Source organism: Triturus cristatus, chromosome 4_2 (assembly GCF_964204655.1).
Source record: "Triturus cristatus chromosome 4_2, aTriCri1.1, whole genome shotgun sequence".
Classification (NCBI taxonomy): domain Eukaryota; kingdom Metazoa; phylum Chordata; class Amphibia; order Caudata; family Salamandridae; genus Triturus; species Triturus cristatus.
In genome coordinates, this window is record NC_140586.1 from 565,264,717 (window position 1) to 565,285,053 (window position 20,337).

The 20,337-nt window shown below is 46.0% G+C and overlaps 1 protein-coding gene across 2 annotated transcripts in view; it reads right to left on the minus strand.

Moving 5' to 3' along the window:
• Positions 1-20,337, minus strand: part of GPSM2 (G protein signaling modulator 2) — a 362,291-nt gene that overhangs the window by 19,836 nt on the left and 322,118 nt on the right. For both annotated transcript variants that reach the window (XM_085602218.1, XM_085602219.1), the window contains 2 exons: positions 18,282-18,441; positions 3,796-4,013 (listed from right to left, as the gene is read on the minus strand). In XM_085602218.1, the coding sequence (XP_085458344.1) occupies positions 3,796-4,013; positions 18,282-18,441 (378 nt within the window). The remainder of the gene's footprint in view (positions 1-3,795; positions 4,014-18,281; positions 18,442-20,337) is intronic.

Sequence of the window (20,337 nt, forward strand, 5' to 3'; positions counted from 1 at the left end):
GCAGACTTCCTGTCAGATGACTGGTGAGCGAGAGGCTTGGCCTCCGGGGGCGGAGTAGGTGCCCCGTCGTCAGCGAAGGAAAGTGCCGGTGGGAGGCGACCTCGAAGGGGTGACTTCTCGGTTCCGTCTGGTGAGAGAAGTTCCGAGTGAAAATCCCCCCCCCCCCTTTCAGCTGCATGTGAGGACCTTCCCGTGACATTCCCCCCTCTTCCCGGCTCCGTATCTAAGGAGGAGAAGCCTGTCACGCAACGTTGTGGGCGACTGGATGAAAACCACCTGTGAACAGTAAGCTGGGTGTCGCTACGCAGGCGAAGGAGTGGAAAGGTCTCTGGCAGCGTATAATAGGAGAGGCCTATGGAGCGTTTGGTAGTGACTGGCAGCATAGCGCCACCTTGCACGTGACCCCCAGAGGAGGAGCAGGGGAGACGCAGGTTGCTGGGGGAGAGGGTTCTTGGGGAGCCGTTCCGAGGAAGCGCTGGGAAGTATAGTATAACGGGGGAAGTAGCCCATTGGTTGCCAACAGCTTTTCTAAGGCACCGTTACAGAGAATAGTCAGGATCTAGGAGGGGGAAAAGTGATTAACCGAGGGTCCAGCCTATCAGGGGTTAGTCACCCCCCAGTAACCAGGAGCCCTGGGGAATCCACGTAGAGAGTGGGAGAGGTGCCAGACCAGAAGGAATATCCCTGGCCCGAGGTTGTTCCGGTAGTATCCGGAATTGCTGTCTTGAAATGTAACAGTGTTAATTGTAAGATGTTTTGATGAACCTGTGTGTTAAATTTTAAAAAACATTGGATGAAAAGTTAATGTTGATCTGTAAGGGCCAGTTGTGTCTTAAGAGTTAGAGGAACGTTCAAAGGAAAAGGAAATAGAATGTTTCATGTTGTAATGTTTCATGTTGTAATGTCAAAGTGAACATCCGATTTTAATGAGATAAAGTCTTGGAGTAATCTTTAAAGTTTGATCGGTGTAGTGTCCTTTCTTTTTAGTAGCGCTGCGCAGGATTGCGAGCTGGGTAAGTTGCAAGCACGAGAGGCCAAGTGGAGATGTAAGTCTGTTGACCTGAGCCAAGCTACCCCCAGGACATAGGTCCAACAGTGGGCCTAGAAGGACAGAATCTAACTGTATGTGGACTACATAATTCTATACATCACAAATCCCTGCTCCACCATTACACGTATACTTCATATATCTCATCTGTTTGGCAGTTATTTTGGATATCGGATAAATTAGAAAAAATCCCTGGTATTTGCCATGTCTGGAGAGACACCAAACCTGCCGACTATAGGAAAGATCTAATGATTAGGGATACATTTAAATATCTCGGAGAGGTTGTCTTTTGAACTGAGGCTGACTTCCTAGATGAGAATGTGTTGACCAGCAGCATAGATTACGGAGAGATGTTCCCAATTGGAGAACGCTGCCACTCTCACTGATGGGGAGAGCGGCCATTTTCAAACTGATGGCGCTCCTGCACCTACTCTATGTGTTACGAAATACCCAATACAAGATACCCCTAGATTTCTTTTGCAAAATAGATTCAGAAATCAGACAGCTGCTGTGGGGAGGGGGAAATTCCAGGCTAGCACTCCACAAACTACAACGAGAAGTATATGAGGGCAGATTAGCGATCCCAGACATCAGGAAATATTACTGGGCCGCACAGTTGGTCACACTTAATGAATGGGTGTTTGCAGACAGGGAGGCACCAGCATACTGGGTTGATCGCCATGCGATGGGACGGAATGGGTACCTGGAAGCACTATACACTAGGAAAATGGAGAGCGCGTTGTCGGATCACACACAAACCACGGTAAGAATATGGAGGGAGGCTACTAAATTCCTGGGCTGGGAAGGACAGCTGACCGAGCGCACTCCTCTATGGTGTAGTGATCTTCTAAAGGAAGTGGGCGGACTGCAGGGCTTCCGCCGATGTTCCTTGCTGGGCGTGGAATACTTGGGAGATATCTGGAACAGATCGGGGATTATGATCTTCCATGAATTGCAGACCGAATATCAGATGTCGGATACCGAACAATTCCGCAACATACATCTAAAACCTGCCCTCAAGACCCACATCCCACTAGGGGAGAAAATACCTGAATATTCACCACTCGAAGATAGAGTGCTAATAGACCCAATACTGGAAAAGGCAACCTCCTTTATCCACGAAAAGATAATGAACAATACCGCAGACCCATTGGGAGGTCTACGGGAGGGAGAGATAGATAGGGAGCCTAGAGGACGATGACTGGGTGGAGGCTATACGGAGCCCCAGAGAAGTGGCAATACGGGCAAGGTTCCGGTTCATACTATTACCAATCCTACACAGATCCTATACAAAAACTATACTCTACCGTATGGGTAGAAGTAATACAGATAAATGCTTGAGGGGATGCGACAGAACGGGCACTTTCTTTCACACATTGTGGGACTGCCCCTTAATACAGAGATAATGGAGCAAAATCACGCAGGTGATGTCTACGGTCATAGAGCAGAAGGTCTCACTAGACTCCAAATGGCATATACTATGCATTACAGGGGACACCAAATGGCCAAAGTATATCACACTATGACTCATGATAGCAGACATAATAGCCAAAAGAAATATAGCTAGAGGCTGGGGAGCTAGGGAACCCCTCCCAGAGTCAAAGATTGGGAAGCAGACCTGGATTGTTGCTGTGCATGCCAGGGGAAGTGGGACAACATTTGGAGTAAATGGGTTGAATACAGAGGGATCTCAAAAGAGACAATGCCGACATGAATGTAACTGGTTATATGTCAACTTTGAGGTGTAAGGATCAGAGTTACTGGACTTATGTTTGAAAAGTTGCTATTGTCAATGTTTTAGACAGTAAACCATGTGTAGACACGATAAACTGTTGTGATCCAGAACTTGTATAATATATAGAATTATTCACAGTTGTAATGTGAAGCTGAACATCTAATAAAAAGACATTTTAATAAAAATTAAAAAAAAGAATTTATCTTGAAAAGTGGGTTCTCGCTTTTGATTTTCCCCTCAAGAAACACACAATCCATGTTCTCATCACTTCCTACATCTTGTCACTTGGTGACTGTTTCAGGTTTTTAAAACTGCCCCGCCAAACCAGATTCCCTCTTTCAACAGCTTTTTCTGTCCCCTACATTCATTTTCTCACGTTCTCATGCTCCCCCTCTCCCTTTTTCAGGTGATGATCAGCCTACCTCCACAACCACTTTTAGAATCAGTTTATATTTCCCCTCCTTCTACATACCGTTTCTGTTTAACCTTTTAATTTGTGGGTCCTGCTGGTTTACCTTCATTCTTTCAATCACCTTTTGCAATGCCCTGCCTGCCACTAACTCAGTTTTCCTTCACACTTTGTTCAACTTTAAAACTAAAACTATGTTATCCAACTTGAATTTGCTATAAAGTACATTTTTGACGTCTCATTTTTCAAATACATAAAACTGCTTTTTACTGTTTCTCTAGGGGTTTCTATTATTTTCAACCGAACTGTTTTTATTCATGTGTTTTACACTTAACTAGTTCTTTATTATTGCCCTTTTTTAATATTAGATTTTTTATATTTTATTGTTTCTATGCATTTTCACATAATATATATAGGTCCGTGTCCGTTGTTCGAGTGGCATAAGGGGTTCCTGGTGTCCTGGCGTAGAAGTGAGGAGATATACATTTATATTAAAATTCCATAACTTTCAAATTCCTTTTCACGATGGGATTATACTATAACAACATCAGCGAAACAGAATGTAACACATTAAAAAGTGTTCTTTCAAGAAATAAGACTTACCTGACATTTTATTAACATATCAAAGAAGGTATCATCTGGCTCCTTGTTGTCATTTGCCATTAAATGACCAAGCACTGATTGGCTGTTGTGCTGATTGAGACGTAGCCCTGGTAAATTACCAAAACTTGCTCTCTGATCATCTAGTCGTCTGCTTTGTGAGCTGGCAAGAAGATCCAAAAATTCATCCGTGTGCGGAGAAACAACAGATGCAGAATGAGCTGCAAGTAACAGGAAAAAAAAGCAACAAATCAACCAGAATGCATTGACAAAACGTAATATTCAGGTATTTTCATGTTAAATTAATAACTTACAAAGTGAAGGAAGAATTAAAACGGCTGAACAACACTTGAAATAATTGTGTATTAGATGTAAAACAGAGCAATTATCAAATCAAGAAAGAATTTCTTTTCAGGAATCTCAATTATATTTTAAACTCAAGAAATTATTATTAAAGTTATTCAAGTGCAAATAAACAAGTTACTTGCTTTCAGTAACACTTTCTAATGGACACAATTTAACCACAGATTCCTCACCTTTTGAAAATCCTATGGCTGTGGCGAACCCTAACCGCCTACAGAAGTTATGGCACAGGGTTGTACGTAGGCGCAACCCTTGCAAGTTGGCATCAATTTTTCCTTGAACTCTTTCACACCCTCAATCGCAAATCAGCAGTGACAATTTGGAAGAGTGAGTCTGCCAAATCTACCTTGGAACCTTTTTGAAACTCTTAAAGTTAACTTCGCAGAATGTGGAGGTTGTGAGGACTTGGTCAGTATCAACCAGAAGGCCTTTCCCTTTTTACCACCAGTAAAGCCAATAAAATGTTGCTCATCCAACCAGTGTTCCTTTGTGTCATCAATGTTAAAGAAAAGAGCTCTTGTTTAGGTACAAGCAGTGAAGTCTCTCCTTACAGGGGTGAGGTGGAGCGAAAAAAGCAGCTGTAGTGATGGACTGTCCACAGTGAGAGGGTGACACAATCTTTGGCAGAATGGAAGCGCGAGTTTGCAACACGAGGAAGGTTAAATAGGGAGTTTGCACTGACAGCACCCTTAGCCCACTTATGTGGCATGGAGAAGTAATTGCAATCAGAAATACTGTCCTAATGGTCAGAAATCTCAGAGAGCAACTGTGCACTGGCTCAAAAGTCATGCACTTTAAGAATGGGAATAGCAAATTATGGTCCTAGTGAGGCATAAGGTGAAAACATGTATGTAGGAAACGTGGGCACTTTTATCAACAGCATCACAACCATTGACTTGAATAACGCACGTTGGTCAGGCATACATAGAAGTTCGAAAGGGCTGACAACCTTTAAAAGTATCAGTCACAAAGCCTTGCTGGGCCTAAGTAACAACAAAATATCTGATAGTTTTGCCTGAAGAGTGTCAACTTGATGGTCTCCACACCAGGCCACAAACTTCGCTCAATGACCAGAAGAACAAGTTACTTACATTCAGTAACGCATTATCTGGTAGAGACTAGCTAGCTGTAGATTTCAAACCATAGAATTATTCCAAGGCATCAGAATGGATCCAGAAACTTTTTGTAGCAGTAGGTGCCGTGGCATCGTTGGCGTTGTTCGTGCCGTAAGTGACGTTTACTGTGCCTATATAGGCACCACCACAGCGCATTGATGTCTGTTTCTTTTAACGACATTTCAGGAGTACAGCTCCACAATGAACACTGACCACTGGTGTGGAAAACCATGGCCCTAAAGGGGGAACAGCCTTGACCCTAGAAATCGGTTTACAGTGCAGGGAGCATGGTTTGGTCGGTACGAAATCTGCGACGTTGCCAAAGGTAAATAAGTTGTTCATCTGACAAAGACTTTTAGCCGCAGATTCCTTACCTTACAAGAGATACCCAAGCCATACCTTCCTGGAGGTGGGTCTGCAAACATGATTTAAACCAGTAAGTCCTGTAGGACCGAATGGGCAAAGGGCCCATCCAGACAGACCAGACTGTCCAGACAGAAGTATTTGATGAACGTGTGCAGAGGCCAACGTTGCTGCCTGGCAGATATCCAGGACCAGAACTCTGCGTGCTAATGCAGTGGTCGCAACTTTTCCTCTGGTAGAATGCGCACACAAAATGGGGGTCACTTCTTGACCAGCAGATTTTACTTCAGAGCACGATCCATCGGGGAATGTTTCATTTCTGCACGGTCTGCCCCTTCTTAGCCCGACATACCCTACGAAAAGTTGATCCTCTACCCAGAGAGGTTTTGTGCAGTAAAGGTAGAACGAGAATGCTCTTTTGGGGTCCAGCTGGTGGAGTCTATCCTCTACCTTAGGGGGATGATCGGAGCGTAAAAGGTAGACAAAGTGATGGACTGGCCTACGTAGAACGGGGTGACTAAATTCGGCAAGAAAGAGGCTCCAGCCCAAACGACCAGTTTGTCGGGGGGAAAAAGGAGATGTAGGGAGGTTGAAAGAACAGTGCCTGTAGCTCACCGACTCTCTGGGCAGCTGTAATTGCCACCAGAAAAGCAGTCTTGATAGTGAGGAGCCTAAGAGGACAAGAATATAGCGGCTCAAGGGGAGTGCACATTAAGAAGGTAAGAACCAAATTAAGGTTCCATAACAAAGAGAAATAGGAGAAACATGTGGTAGACCTTTAAGGAACCTATTTACAATAGGGAACTTGAAGAGCGAGGGCTGATCTGGCAGCTGCAGAAAGGCAGAGGTGGTAGATAAATAACCCTTGAAGGTGCCCAATGCAGAGCCCAGCTGGGCTAGGTAGTGTAAGGATAAACAAAAGAATCTGGGAAAGAGGAGCAGATAAGGGATCAATGTGTTTCTCAGCACAACACGCCACAAATGGTTTCGAATGGCTGAGGTATACCGTCTTGGTGGAGGGTCGCCGGGCTGCCAAGATAACATTAAAGACTTGGAGTGACAGGTCAAAAGCTATCAACTGGCACAGCTCAATCTCCAAAGATGAAGGTAGATCATCGACAGGTTTGGGTGGAAAACCCTCCCTTGCTGCTACAACTGAAGATCCTCCAGAAGGGACAGCCTGATCGGAGGACTGATGGCCATGCTCAAAAGCTCAGGATACCAAACTCAGCGCCCAGTTCGGAGTCACAAGGACAATTTTGGCTCTGTCATTCCTGATCTCCTTGAGAACTCTGGGCAGGAGTGGTATGGGTAGAAAGGTGTACATGAGGCCTGAGCTCCACTAGAGACGAAAGCATCTCCGAATGAGAGCCGTCTTGGAAACTCCTAACATTGTGCACTCTTGGCGGTAGCGAACAAATCTAACCAAGGCTTGCGCCAATGCTGAAAGAGAACTTGCACTAACTCTGGATGGAGACACCATTTGTGATCCAATAGGCATCTTTGGCTGAGTTTTTCCACCCTTGTGTTCAGAGAGCCTGCCAGGTGCTGAACCACCAGGAATATGCCCGGACATTCCAGCCATGTCCAGAAGTGTAGGGCCTCTTGGCAAAGAGTCCACGACCCCACCCTGCTGTTTGTTGCAGTACATGGTAATGGTGTTGTACGTGGACACCCGCACCAGCCTTCCCTTGATGAAGGGTAGGAAGGCTTTCAATGCTAGTCGGATAGCTCGGACACCAGAAGCCTCTGATCTTCACTTCTCCCAGATGGCCACCCCATCCCAAGAGTTATGCATCTGTCACTACAGTCAGATGTGGTTGGGGAAGGGAGAGTTGTCTGCCTCTGACCAAACTGCAGTTCGATAACTACCACTACAGATCTTTTGCAGTTCCCTCAGAGATATGGACCATGTCGGAGAGATTTCCCTGATGCTGCACCCACTGCAAATTGAGGTCCCACTGCAGAGATTACATACGCCAACGGGCATGTATCACAAGCAGGATAAAGGAGACCATGAGGCCCAGCAGCCTCCGAGTCAGACTCACCGAACCCCAGGACTGAGGTTTAAACATTGGTATCATAGCCTGAATATCCCAGACTCATTGTTCAGGAGGATAAGCCAGAAAATGCACTGTGTCCAGAACAGCTTTGATGAAAAGGCGCGTCTGAAAAGGGGTCAGGGTGATGGAAATCCCAGCGAGTGCAGGAGGTCCGCTGTAGTCTGGTGGTGGGAGACGACTGCTTGGATGAGCCAGCCAGTCAGAGATAGGTGAAGACTGGCACCCCTGATCTCCGCAGATGGGCCACAACCACCGCCATCACCTTTGTGAACAGCAGAGTCGTGCTGGTAGGACCAAAGGGTAGCACGAAAGTGCTTGTGGCCTACTGTGAATCGCAGGTAACATCTGTGGGCAGGCAGGACGTGGTTGTGTAAATAAGCTTCCTGCAAGCCCATTACCATCCAGTCTCCTGGGTGCAGGACAGATAACAATTGTGCAAGCAGGAGCATTTAGAATTTCTCGTTTTTCAGGAAGAAATTGAGACAACGCAGGTCTAGGATAGTAAGAAGGCCTCTGTCCTTCTTGGGCACCAAAAGTAGCAGGTATAGCAACCCGACCTACTTCTGATGCATGCACCCCCTCAATGGCTTCCTTCACCAAGAGAACCGCTACTTCCTGTCTGAGCAAGGATAGATGGTCATCCATCAGCCTGTTGTAAGTGGTTGGCATGGGTGGAGGGGTAGTTATGAAGAGGAAGGATTAGCCCAGTCAGACAATCTGGATAAGCCAGCAGTCTGATGTTATTGACCTCCAGTGGTACAGGTAATGGGGTATCCTGTCGCCCCTAAGCGCCCATGATGGTCGGAGGGCAAAATGAAGCTTGGTGGCTGCAGCTGCCGGGCGGGGGAATGCGTGGCGTGGGGGGCAGTATTGTACTGGGCTGAATTCTGGCTACCGGACCCACAGAGTCTGTGGGTGCCACGTCCCCAGAAACGCAGGAGCTGGAAAGCTTGCGGTCCATGGTGGTTGGCAACGAAAAGAGTAAAAGGAAGACCGGGGTTGGCAGGAGGCCATGCAAAGGTCCAAGAACATGGCCGTAGCTCTGCTGTCCTTGAAGCACTCCAGCGCTGAGCCCGCCTTGTCGCCAAAAAGACTGGAGCCATCAAAGGGGATGTCCATATGAGAAGCTTGGACATCCCCTGAAAAGTCAGTTGTCCTCAGCCAGGCACGGTGCCGTATTGCCACCAACGAAGAAACCGCTTACATAGCAAGTAAGGTGTGTTCAGCCCACATTGGTTTGTGAACTTCGCTGCGTCTCTCCCATAAACAATAGCTTGGAAGAGTATGGCATGAGCCTTCTCCGGGACCATAAGCAGCATCTGAGCAACGGAATCGCAAAAGGAAAGGAAGTAACTGCCCAATAGGCAACCAGTGTTCACAGACCTCAATGCCAGGCTGGAGGAAGAAGACATTTAACATTTCCCAATTGTCCTATCCACAGGATGTCCTGTGCAGGCTTGGACCAGGCCCCAAGCAGGACATACGTGAGGGCTTTATTAAACAGGAGCAGCAGTTCTGAAAAGGTGCCTCCCGGTTGTACCTCCATCAAGGTGTTAGTCTTCACAGCCACAGAGGGCAACTGAAAGTCAAGGACCTCGGGCGCCCTCATCACCATCACAGGAAATACGACACCCTCTTTTGTAGCCACAGTAGGAGGCGAGATCAAGCCAGTATCTAGAGAGTTGTCCAGTCAACTAGCATCCACCTATTTCTCACACCAGTCCATAGTCAGGTGTAGGGGCTGGTAGTCTTTAGGGTCCAGTGGCCACTCCCAATCTTCCCCAAGTCACAAACCATAAGAATAAGCTCAGGCTCTGGCCTAGAGGTAATAGCTCCAGTCAGCGCCCAAGTCGTATATAAGAATGGGGACAGCGGCGCCAGAGGGTGCCAGCGGCAATGGGACCAGCGCCTGGGAAGGTTGAGGTGGTACGACCAGTGCCGGTCCGATCCATCTGTGGATCCAAGGGACCCGATTCATGCCGTGGGCAGACCCACTGATGGTGAACCAGTAGGGTCCCCAGTCGAAGGCACTCAAGCAGGGACAGGGAGCCCAATTATGAGGTGCATGGCCTCATAGAATTCTCAGAATTGGGAGGATGTTGTTCTGGTTCTGGGAAACTCAGGGAGGTAAGGAGAGGGCCCAGGCTCAACCGTAGAGCCAGGCCTTAAAGTGACAATGCTCACTTGTCAGAGGACTTCGAAGGTCAGGGTGAAGTCAAAGACCTCTTCAACTTCTTGCTTTTTTTCTTACTGTGGGACTTAGTGGAGTGGGACGACCTCAATGAAAATCTATGGCTCTGTGACCAATCGCTGGACTTTCCTCTCAACCATCACAGCGTCACATTCAAGCGGCAAGGATCTTGAGGGATCACTTCCTCAAGGGCTTGGGGTGCATGACGCGACAATTGACACAGGTCTTGGCGTCTCGCTCCAGGCACCAGAGATAGACGAAGTGGGTGCATCAGTGACTGATATTTGTCTGCAACAGGCGCTGAAGAGCTTGAAGCCAGCATTCCTCATGGACATCCCTGCCACACCAAAAGATAAATATTGAAAAAAACACTTGGACAAAAGTCGAAAAATGGGTCAGTAAAAAAATGACTAGGGGTAGCTCTCTCTGAATCTGCGCTGACTGGCACGGAAAAAAAGAACCGACGTCAGTGCACTGTGGTGGCCCCTATATGGGTACCTCACACGTAACTTCCGGCACGGGCAATGCTGACGATACTACGCTGAGCTGATTGACACCACCGAGCAGCACGCAGAAGTACTGCTCACGAAAAATTTCCGGATCCAATCTGACACCCGGGGATAATTCTAAAGTAAGAAATCTGCAGCTAAAAGTCTCTATCAGATTAAATTTATTTGAAAGACGGGTTTCTAGCCGCAGGAATAAGATCCACTATTTTAGCAGGCAAGTCAATTCGCTCAGTTGGCGCCACTCATCCTGTACGCATGGCGGTGTAAGTTGGAGCAATTCTTGTGCAGGACCCCCATTCATACACGGCTCTAAACAAGGCCCAGCCTACACTAACCACCTGAACTTCCAATAACTTTCAAGAAGACCACGTTCTGCCTCCCTCACTTGCCCATACTTCCTGCATCTACCAAAGCAGAAGTGGAGGAATGTTCCTTCCCCCACATCGCAGCAAAGACCTGGAACAGCTTCCCCATGCAACTCTGGATCATCACCTCACTTCTGAAATTAAGAATGGCCCTCAAGACCTGGCTGTTCCAATATGCCCCCGGGACCTGCAAGAGCCTGGATACCCTACTGGGAGCTTTATAAACCACGCCTTGTTTCCGACATAGGAAGCCCTCCAAAGAGTTAGCCAGATCAGAGGGTTAAGGAAAAAAGAGATGGGTGGAATAGTGAATAATCTATTAAGCGGTCCACCTTTTTTGTCCCCCTATAAAGCAGAGACAACTTTGTTTTGTTTTAAGAAAGTTTACGACTAAGGTAACAAGATGGTTATACATTTATCACTCCAATTTATGCAGAAAATAGAGACCCTACTTACCTGAGATACTAGCTCCTAAGAGAGGTCTATTAAGGTCTTAAAAAGACAAAATAACTACCTCCACTGTAATCAGCTGATTTCCACACACCCCCAAGAGAAACTAAGCAGGAAGCCTACTGTGCCTCATTGCAACTTCCAAGACTGACCCTGGACCATTAAGAATTTCCAGAGGATACCACTGAAGCAGTTGAAGTGCCAACAACCACAAAGGGTCTCAAGATGAATAAAGTTCTGGGACCAGGGTTTTACTGGAGACTGGTGCTTTCTTCAGAAAGTTCTTAAGGGAGTTGGACTGGGACCAAGGTTGTTTTCCATAGCAGGCTATCATGCACTGACTTCCAGAAAGGTGGCGTTGTGCAGCTCCATGCTGGCTCACCAGTAAGTGACGGAGCGGAACCGCGTAAGTGCAACCACTGTGCTCTAAATCCACTTTCTTGTCTTCAACCTTTCCACTCCCTTAGGGTATAAACAAGTGTTGGTAACTCAGCGCTGAACACTAACTTGGGACCTTGTGATGTTAAAAAGAGGTCACTCTGCAGAAATAAAAGGTGGGAGGACAGTGAGGAATCTGCGGTTAGAGGAGTATCAACCAGAGACTGAAGGTAAGTAACTTGTTCTTTTCATGGATACTTCTGACTGCAGATTACTCTATTTAGAATAGATATCAGAGCAGTGCCTCATGAAGGTGGAGGGTTTGAGATGTGGACTCAGACCAAAAAGGTCTTGCTGAACCTAGCACGTGAAACTTCTTGCCCGCTAGACGTGCCTATCAAGGAAGTAGTGCTTTGTGAATGTATGCACAGACACCCATGTCACAGTCTGGCAGATATCAAGAAGAAGCACTCTGTGCACTAGAGCAGTGGTAGAAGCCTTAGCCCTGGTGGAATGGGTTCTCAGATCTTCCGCGGGCTGCTTCTTGGCCAATGTGTAGCAGGTCCTAATGCAAAGGACTATCCACCTCGACAAGGTCCTCTTCTGCATAATTTCCCATCCTTTGCTCTTGAGAAAACCACAAAAAAGCTATCTATCCACTCGACAGTCTTTGGTATGGGGTGCAACGAACGCTGGCAGAGTGATGGATTGCCCAATGTACAACAGAGTCATGACTTTTGGTAAGGAAGCGCCTTCACCACCAATTTGTGCAGGAAAAAAGGTGGTGCAGGGCGGTTGCAATAAAAGTGCCTGCAGTTCGCTGATTCAAGGGCTGATGTAATCTCAATAAGGAATGAAGTATTCAAGGTAAAGACATGCAGTAAGCATCTAAGCATTTGTTGGAAAGGCACACACATGAGAAATGTCAAGACCAAGTAAAGGTCCCACTGTGGTATCACAAATGGTTTGGGAGAAAATGTGTCAAACCTTTTATAAGCCTCATTGCAACAGGTGATCTGAATAAGGATAATTGGTCCGCAAAACACAGAAAGGCTAAAGGGCAGACAAATAACCTTAAAAAATGCCCAATGCAAGGCCTTGATAGGCCAAAGACAAAATTACATCAGATAGCTTTGCCTGTAAGGGGTCAGTGCTGCAAACACCATACCAGGTTGCAAATCGGTCCCAGTGCCCAGCATAAATTCATTTTGTGAAAAGGCGCATGGGGGCAAAGATGACATTCACTACATCAGGCAGCAAATCAAGTGCAGTCCACTAACTGCTGCTGCTCAATCTCCACACATTTCGATGTAGATTGTATAGATTCGGGCGGAGAACCCTGCCCTCTTGCTGAAGTGGAAATCTGATCAGAAGACAGATGTCAGGGCTCATGCACTGGGTACCACTTCTTCTGGCCCAATACAGAGCTACTAGGATGACTTAGACCCGTTTGTTCGTGATCTTCTTCAGAACTTGGGCCAGGAGAGGGAGAGGTGGCAAGGTGTACAGCAATCCTGTGTTCGATATAATCTGGGTTGAACCCCTAAAGAGTGTTGTTGCAGAACCTACAAAATGCAAAATGGTTGACACTGCAAATTCCACCCTGCTAAGTTATTTGCAATAAAAAAAAGATGCCTTAGTGTGCCAATCGCTTATAGAGCCTCCTAACACATGACCAAGGACCTCCCTCCACACTGGCTGCTGCAGTACGGCATGGTAGTGATGTTATCTATGAGAACCTGCACCAACCTCCTCTTGATGAACAGTAGGAAAGTCTTCAGAGCCAGACAAATGGCTCACTGCTCCAGCAGACTGAAGTGAGCTGGCCCTTCGCCAGAGACCAGAGTCCTCTGATCGCCACCTTTCCCAAATGACCACCGAAACCTAAAAGTGACAAGACCATCACTACTGAGTGGTTTAGGCAGATGGGCCTGCTGCTGGACCAATACTGTCCGAACAGCCCCCACTGGAAATCACAAGCAGTCTCCTCTGAGACCTGGATGGTGTCCACAAGGTGGCATTGATGATGGGTCCACTGGAACTTCCAATTCCATTGGACAGCATGCATGTGCCAGATGCAATAGTTGGCAAGGAGAATGCATGAGACGTTTCAGAGACTGTGATTCAGGACCGAACCTTAAACAACACAGCTCAATACTATACTACTATACTATGTGATTTATAAAGCACATGGCAACGCGTAACATTTATTAAAAAGCAGGGTCTTCAGAGATTTTCGACCCCAGTTTGGCGACATTAAAACAAAAAGACCGGCTTCCACTTCTAGCTCTTCTAATAGTGGGGACGGTGACCAGAAGTGAGTTGGTGGATCAGAAGCCTTGCGGAAGCATAGAAGGATTTGAATTTGATCCGCTGGGCAACCGATAGATAATGGAGCTTCAATAGACCCTCTCTGACTGACTCATACATAGGGATCCCTAACAATGTGCATGCAGCAGCATTTTGCACAACTTGCAATTTTTAAATAACAGCCTTAGGTGCACTTAGAGAGAGTGAGTTACCGTAGTCCAGGTGCGAGAGACTCAGGGCCTGGACTACCAACCTCCTCGAGTATTGCGGAAGCAGAATATTGCAAAACATACAGAGAATTCCAAAGCAAATTGCCGATAGATAAGTAGCCTGGGTTTCCACTGACAGAGTATTTTCCAACCACACCCCAGACTTTTATAGCTGTATGGTGAAAGGAGGGGTGGCCAGGACAGCCCACCCAACCCAAAACCCTATTGGAAGGGGTGTTGTTCCATAGGATCATAAGCTCAAATACCCAGGACACCTCACTGGGGAAGAAAAGCCCTGACCTCCACTTTGTACAGGTTTGCTCTAATCAATGGAAGCCTCTTCGAAGGAATCAGATGGGACTTTGGCTCGTTTATAGTGAACCCAAACAATGTCATGAGTTTCGCTATCATTTCAAGTCAGAGTGGCAGCCAGTTGTCGAGGTACGGAAATCCAAGCAATCCCGGCTTCCTAAGATGGGCAGTTACCACCACCATCACCCAAGGGGAAATGGTGAGGCTGAAGGGAAGCACACTAAAAATGCTCCTGCCGCACCTTGAACTGCAGAGAACGCCTGTGAAAACAGAAATATGGGTATATGAAAATGCATGTTCTGTAAATTCTAAGACTTCATCCAATTGTCTTGGTCCGGATCAGGTAGGATCTGAGCCAGCGTGAACATAATACATTTGTGGTTCTGCACAAAGGCATTTAGGGGATAAAGGTTCAGAACAGGCCTGGGTCCGAGTGCTTTATCTTGATGGTACCCTAGGAGAGAAACTGGTGCACAGGATGGACAGATGCTCTCCCGAAATTCGTTCTAGTATGGAAGGAACTATGGGCAGGAAGGGGAAAAAAAGTAAGGCATATCTATTTTGAACAACTTTTAAGAGACCCATCTACATACGAGACAGATCACCAACCTGGGAGGAAATGCTGAATCCTGCCTATCACCAGTTGGGCATGCCCCACTAAAAGCGAACTAAAGCGGTTACAAAACATACAAAACTGACGCAGAAGCTGTTGGGAAGGAGTCAACAGCATCAAGGAAGGCACTGTAGCTTTGCTATCTTTACAGTATTCCAACGCTGTGTCTCTCTGAAGAGGCGGAACCCATCAGAGGGCAAATCCATTAGGGAGGGTGGTACATCCCCAGAGAATCCAGTGGTTTTCCTCTACGCATGCCTACGAAGGACAATACTGGTACTGACTGTCCTGTCTGGGAAATCTGTGGTATCCAGGTCTGCGCAGATTACACATTAAGCCATATCATGGCCAACATGTATCTTGTGGGCCATAGAAGCCCTACGTTCTTCTGGGACAATTTGCATAATCTCTCTGGCCAGCTCTCAAAGGGCAGGTGTGTAGCAGCTGCCAAAAGGCAAACTGCATTCACGAAGCGCACTACCACACTTGTGAAAGAAAACACATGCTTGCCAAAAACATCAATCCCTTAGGACTCCCCATCCAGAGATGTGGTTGGAAACAAGTTTATATTTACATTACTGGTCGAGGCATGCACATCAAGGCTCTCTGGAGTAGGGAGCCTGGTAAGAGAATACAGATTCCAATGTTCCGATAAAGGACATCTGGCCACCTGCCTATTCAGCTTAGCAAGACCAGGTATGTCTGAGGGTATCATTGAAAGGAAATAATGACTTGATTCTGCTGGCCCAGAACTCACAATTTATTTCAACATTTGTTTCAGTCTCAATGGAGGGTAGCGTTAATTCTAGTGTCTCCACCGACCTCCCAACCCTCACTGCAAATGAGGCACTCTCTTCCACTGGTGGCTAAAGCGGCGAGTCAAGCACTTGTCTAAGGAGAGGTATCAAACCACTGGCATTCTGTAAATAATGGTATAAGGCATCATCTGTGTAACAAGGGTGTAGCAAGCCAGCCCCATCATCATCAACATCAAGATTAACAGGTGCACCCTGGTACAGGGTCAGAGTATGAGCCAAAAAGATAACCGAGCCTCTGTGGGTAGCGGTGACATGACAGAGGCACAGAGTTTGAGTTAGGCTGCATGATGACTGGTTTCACTTTTGTAATTTCGTAGTGCAACATCAGTTGATCTCGGGCTGATGTCGGTTCAGGGTCTGGCAATGGCATCAGCACTGAATCATCCGCTGGCATCGCCGTATGGGTGGCAGGAACTCGTATGGATCTCAGGACTGGTTTAGAAGTCTGTACTGGCATTGGTATGTGTCTGGTAACTGGTACAAGGGGACAGGCTGAGACGGAGAGGGACCTGCTAGTGGTAACCAGACTGGAGGCCTCTGTGCTAGAAGGCACACTGGAGGGAGCCAGAAGTGCACTGAAAATTTGCTGCAAGGCATTTTTGAAGGCCTCAATTTGTTGCAGAGTTAACAGCCCAGGAAAATCAGAGAGCATTGGGACTAACTGAGAAATCGTTTTTGTGGCCAGATACCTCTGAGTAAGACTGACATTGTGAACCCCTCATGCCTTGTCTTTGGAGTCAGAGTGGCAGGATGGAGTAGAGTCCTGCTTCACTTTATTATACTTGCATCTGGACTTTGACTTACCTGAGGAATTTGAGTGCAAGGCTGAATGGTCATGGGAGTGGCACTGGGACAGCGATGGGGCGCATAACCTGGAGTGGAAGCAGGGTCCTAGGCAAAAGGCACAACTTCTTGGGTTCTGCAACAAAACTTCACCTCCTGATTTGGATCGCCTTCAAGTGCATGAGGGCACACTTATCACATGACTTATGAGCCCTGCCCTGAGGCTAGACACTAAAGACACAGTGTGTGAAGAACAGTGACCTGCATCCTGCAGTTGTGGCATGGCTTGAAATGGGTTGCATTCAGTGGGGACATTATCCCCTGGGACACTATGAAGATGTCAGAAATCCCTCAAAGTCGAGAGTGGAGCTCCAGATCCTCAGTGGAAGGTGTGGGAAGAAAGGAACTGACATCACCAAACAGGGGAAGCCCTTATATGTGACTTCGCTCCGAAACTTCTGAGAGCATTAAGTAGTCAACATGGATCTGCACAACACCATGCCAGGAGCACTGCTGTGCCTAGGACATGTTTTAAGGTGAGCAATCTGTGGTTAGAAGTATTCTGAATAAAAAGTTCAAGACGTAATTCTTGCATCTCTTGCGGACAAATGTAATTCCTCATTGAATGGATGGTATATTCATCTAGTGAGCATTGATGAAGAGATGCATTATCCGTCCATGAACCTATTTTGGTTTAACACTTTTGCTGGAAGTTCCTGGAAAAACCTGGAGCAGTGAGAGGAATGTACACTGCTGCATCCAGTGGCAGTAGGGCTACAGTACAGAGTGGAAATTGTTCTCAGCGAAAAAATGACCTGCCTGCTCACTTATTTGTCTTCTCTCCCATGAGTAGAAGCACACATGGGAAACCATTTGGCAACCTTGAACCCGCTGCTACTGGATTGTGCCTTTGGTCCTTCATTGTTTACTGTGCCACTGCAGCAGATTCAGTATACCTCTGGCAAGGTTCTTTGGTCTGGGGAGGAGGATGATGAAGAAATATGGAGGCAGCCATGTAGCATTGAATATCACCATGGTTTCTTCTTCATCTGGTGGAAAGATCCTTCTAAGGGAGGGGTCTGTTTTTCTGTGAACCAAACCAAGATATCACATTCTCTATTTTAGGCAGCCTCCTCTTACCAAACAACACTTTGCTGATAGAAGGGATATGGCACAGGACCCATCTATATTACAAATTTTTTAAACTCAGACTATCTAGCACAGTAAATGGGCTCCCACTGATATCAACAGCGACCTCCTTCTCTTGGATCTATGCTGGTTTCCAGTTCAGAATATAATAGTACCCACCAGATGGAAACTCCATAAAGCAGGACTTGCAGACCTCTAAAGATGTGGTTACTTTGAAGAACTTGCTTCGCTTTAAGCGCTGCTTGTAGCCAGTCTTTTACAGCATGCGAACTGAAGCAGATTATTTCCAAATCAGCTGGTACAAAGTCAGAGAAAGAATGACAAAGATAAAACTTCAATGAATAATAACGCAAGTGGAAGAGCTAGAACGCTTGCTCTTCAGAATTCCTCTTCCATTCATGGTGGGCTCTTTTCTCCCTTACCCTCATTCTTGCTGACACAGAAGTATTTATAAGAGAATATAATGCTAATATGTGCTACATTTGTTCATATTATTACATTTTCTCATTGTTTTAGCTGGAGTGGAGGATGCTGTGACATCATCTGTTAGGGAGTCCTTATTCTGAAAGCAGCATCTCTGATCATCCATTCTGTTGCTCTGAAATCGACTAAGCAAGTCAAAGAACCCTTCATCTCCAATAGCATCAGGACTTGCTTTCTGAAAGAAAATGAGAAATAGGGTTGAACCTAATTAGGTATATTCTTCATCAATATTGTGAATTCATTCTGTTATAACATGCTAAGACAACTTAAACACCAAACGTTTGAAAGAGCTGCACACAAGAAAAACTTACATTATAAAACAGCAATTTGGGTTAGGGGAACTGTTGCCTGCACACATTTCTACTCTGCTGGGCCAGTTACCTTAATTTTCTAGTTCTGATTTGGCCTTCCAAAAATATTCTTAGACATTCCAAATTTGTAACCTCTTCGCCAAGTTGCTAATATCGCTCTTCTTTCTGAATGCTCAATGGGCACAACAAATAAAGTAACATTAATGGTGACTGTTTTGCCTTTTACCTCCAGGATCTCACACATTATTAACATTATGAGAATCCTGCCATCTAGTGGCAGGGACAGAAACTATTTAAAAATATTAATTCAAATCTTTGAGTATCAGCTCTTGAGGAAAATAGGAGCTAATCAGGTTATGTTTAGTTGTAGACATTGATCAGTCAGATGAGGATCATAGGAATACAGTCTTTCCCAACTTTGTTGGTAGATTCTACAGCTATGATAAGATAACGTAGGAGGGAAGGCAGCACTAGGCAGCTCAGCTACAGGCAAACAGATTATTCACAATATCCTGGCAAAGCTTAGTATCACTCTGGGAGGATGCCTTAACAACCTAGTGTTTGAACAATATACAAGGGATAGCCCTTGTTGTCTGCAGTCATATATGTTTTGCATGCCTGCAGAGAACTACAAAAACAGCCCCAGCCCTGGTGGAGTATCTCCAAAGACCAGATGAAGGGTGGGTTCCATGCAGAGTGTAGCAATGGGTTACAAATAGGACACAAGCTTTTTAGGCAATGGTGGCCTAGCAGCCACGTGAACTTCATTGCTTCCAACAGTTACAAACTGTTTGTCGATGTAACACAAGTCCCTGGATCATCAAGATTATGTTGGGTTTCCTCGGAAGAGAAGGAATGTGGACATGCAAATGTTGAAAGACAATCTCTAGTCAAATGGAATACCTAAAGCAGAGTCTGTGGCTACCTTATACTTGCCACTTAGATTAGATGTGAGGAGCACAGCACTTGTAGCTCACTTGTATACTTGACCAATATTATCACCAAGTAAAAAAAATCATGAGAGAAGCATCAGGTCACACAAAGGCAATGGCTCAAAAAGGTTTATACATCGGTTTGCCTAGAATCAGATTCCAATAGATGCATTATAGCCTTCAGATGTCTTTAGGTGGCCACACTAAGAGAAAGGCCCCCTTAGATCTGTACTAATGGGTCCCAGTGGTTGCAGGGTATGTCTTCCAGGTGTCCACAGGGACTGCTGCTTCAACCAGTTGGCATGATTAAGACCCAACATCCTCCACTGGGCAGTAACGGAATTGATTTCTTTTGATAAAACCCAATCCCTTAGTGTCATACTTCCTCCTGTCTTGAACACTGGTAAACGGCTTCACAGCCTCCACCAGAACGTCTAGATTTTCTGAAGAGACACTCAAGTAAGGAAAGACTGGCTCCTCAGAAACTTTGCGCTACAGTTGTGCGATGGTAGAGGTATAGCACTCTTCTTCCCTCCATGGACAGGTCTCTCATCTGGGAGACACAGATGTGATCAGTCTTAAATACATGGAGCCATTCTGGGGCAAGAATTTGGTGAAGCCGATAAATGGGCATCTCAGCTGTCCCCAAGTCAGTAGAAAGACATACAAAAATGTTCTCTTCTTGATCAAAAACAGCACATCATCCCCTAGTGAGAAGGAGAGACAATCTCAACTGGTGTGCATTTGAAAGAAAAAGGGACAATGGTTCTGCAACCATAGTACTGCATCATTCATAGTCTTTATAAACTGCATTTTGAAGAATTGATT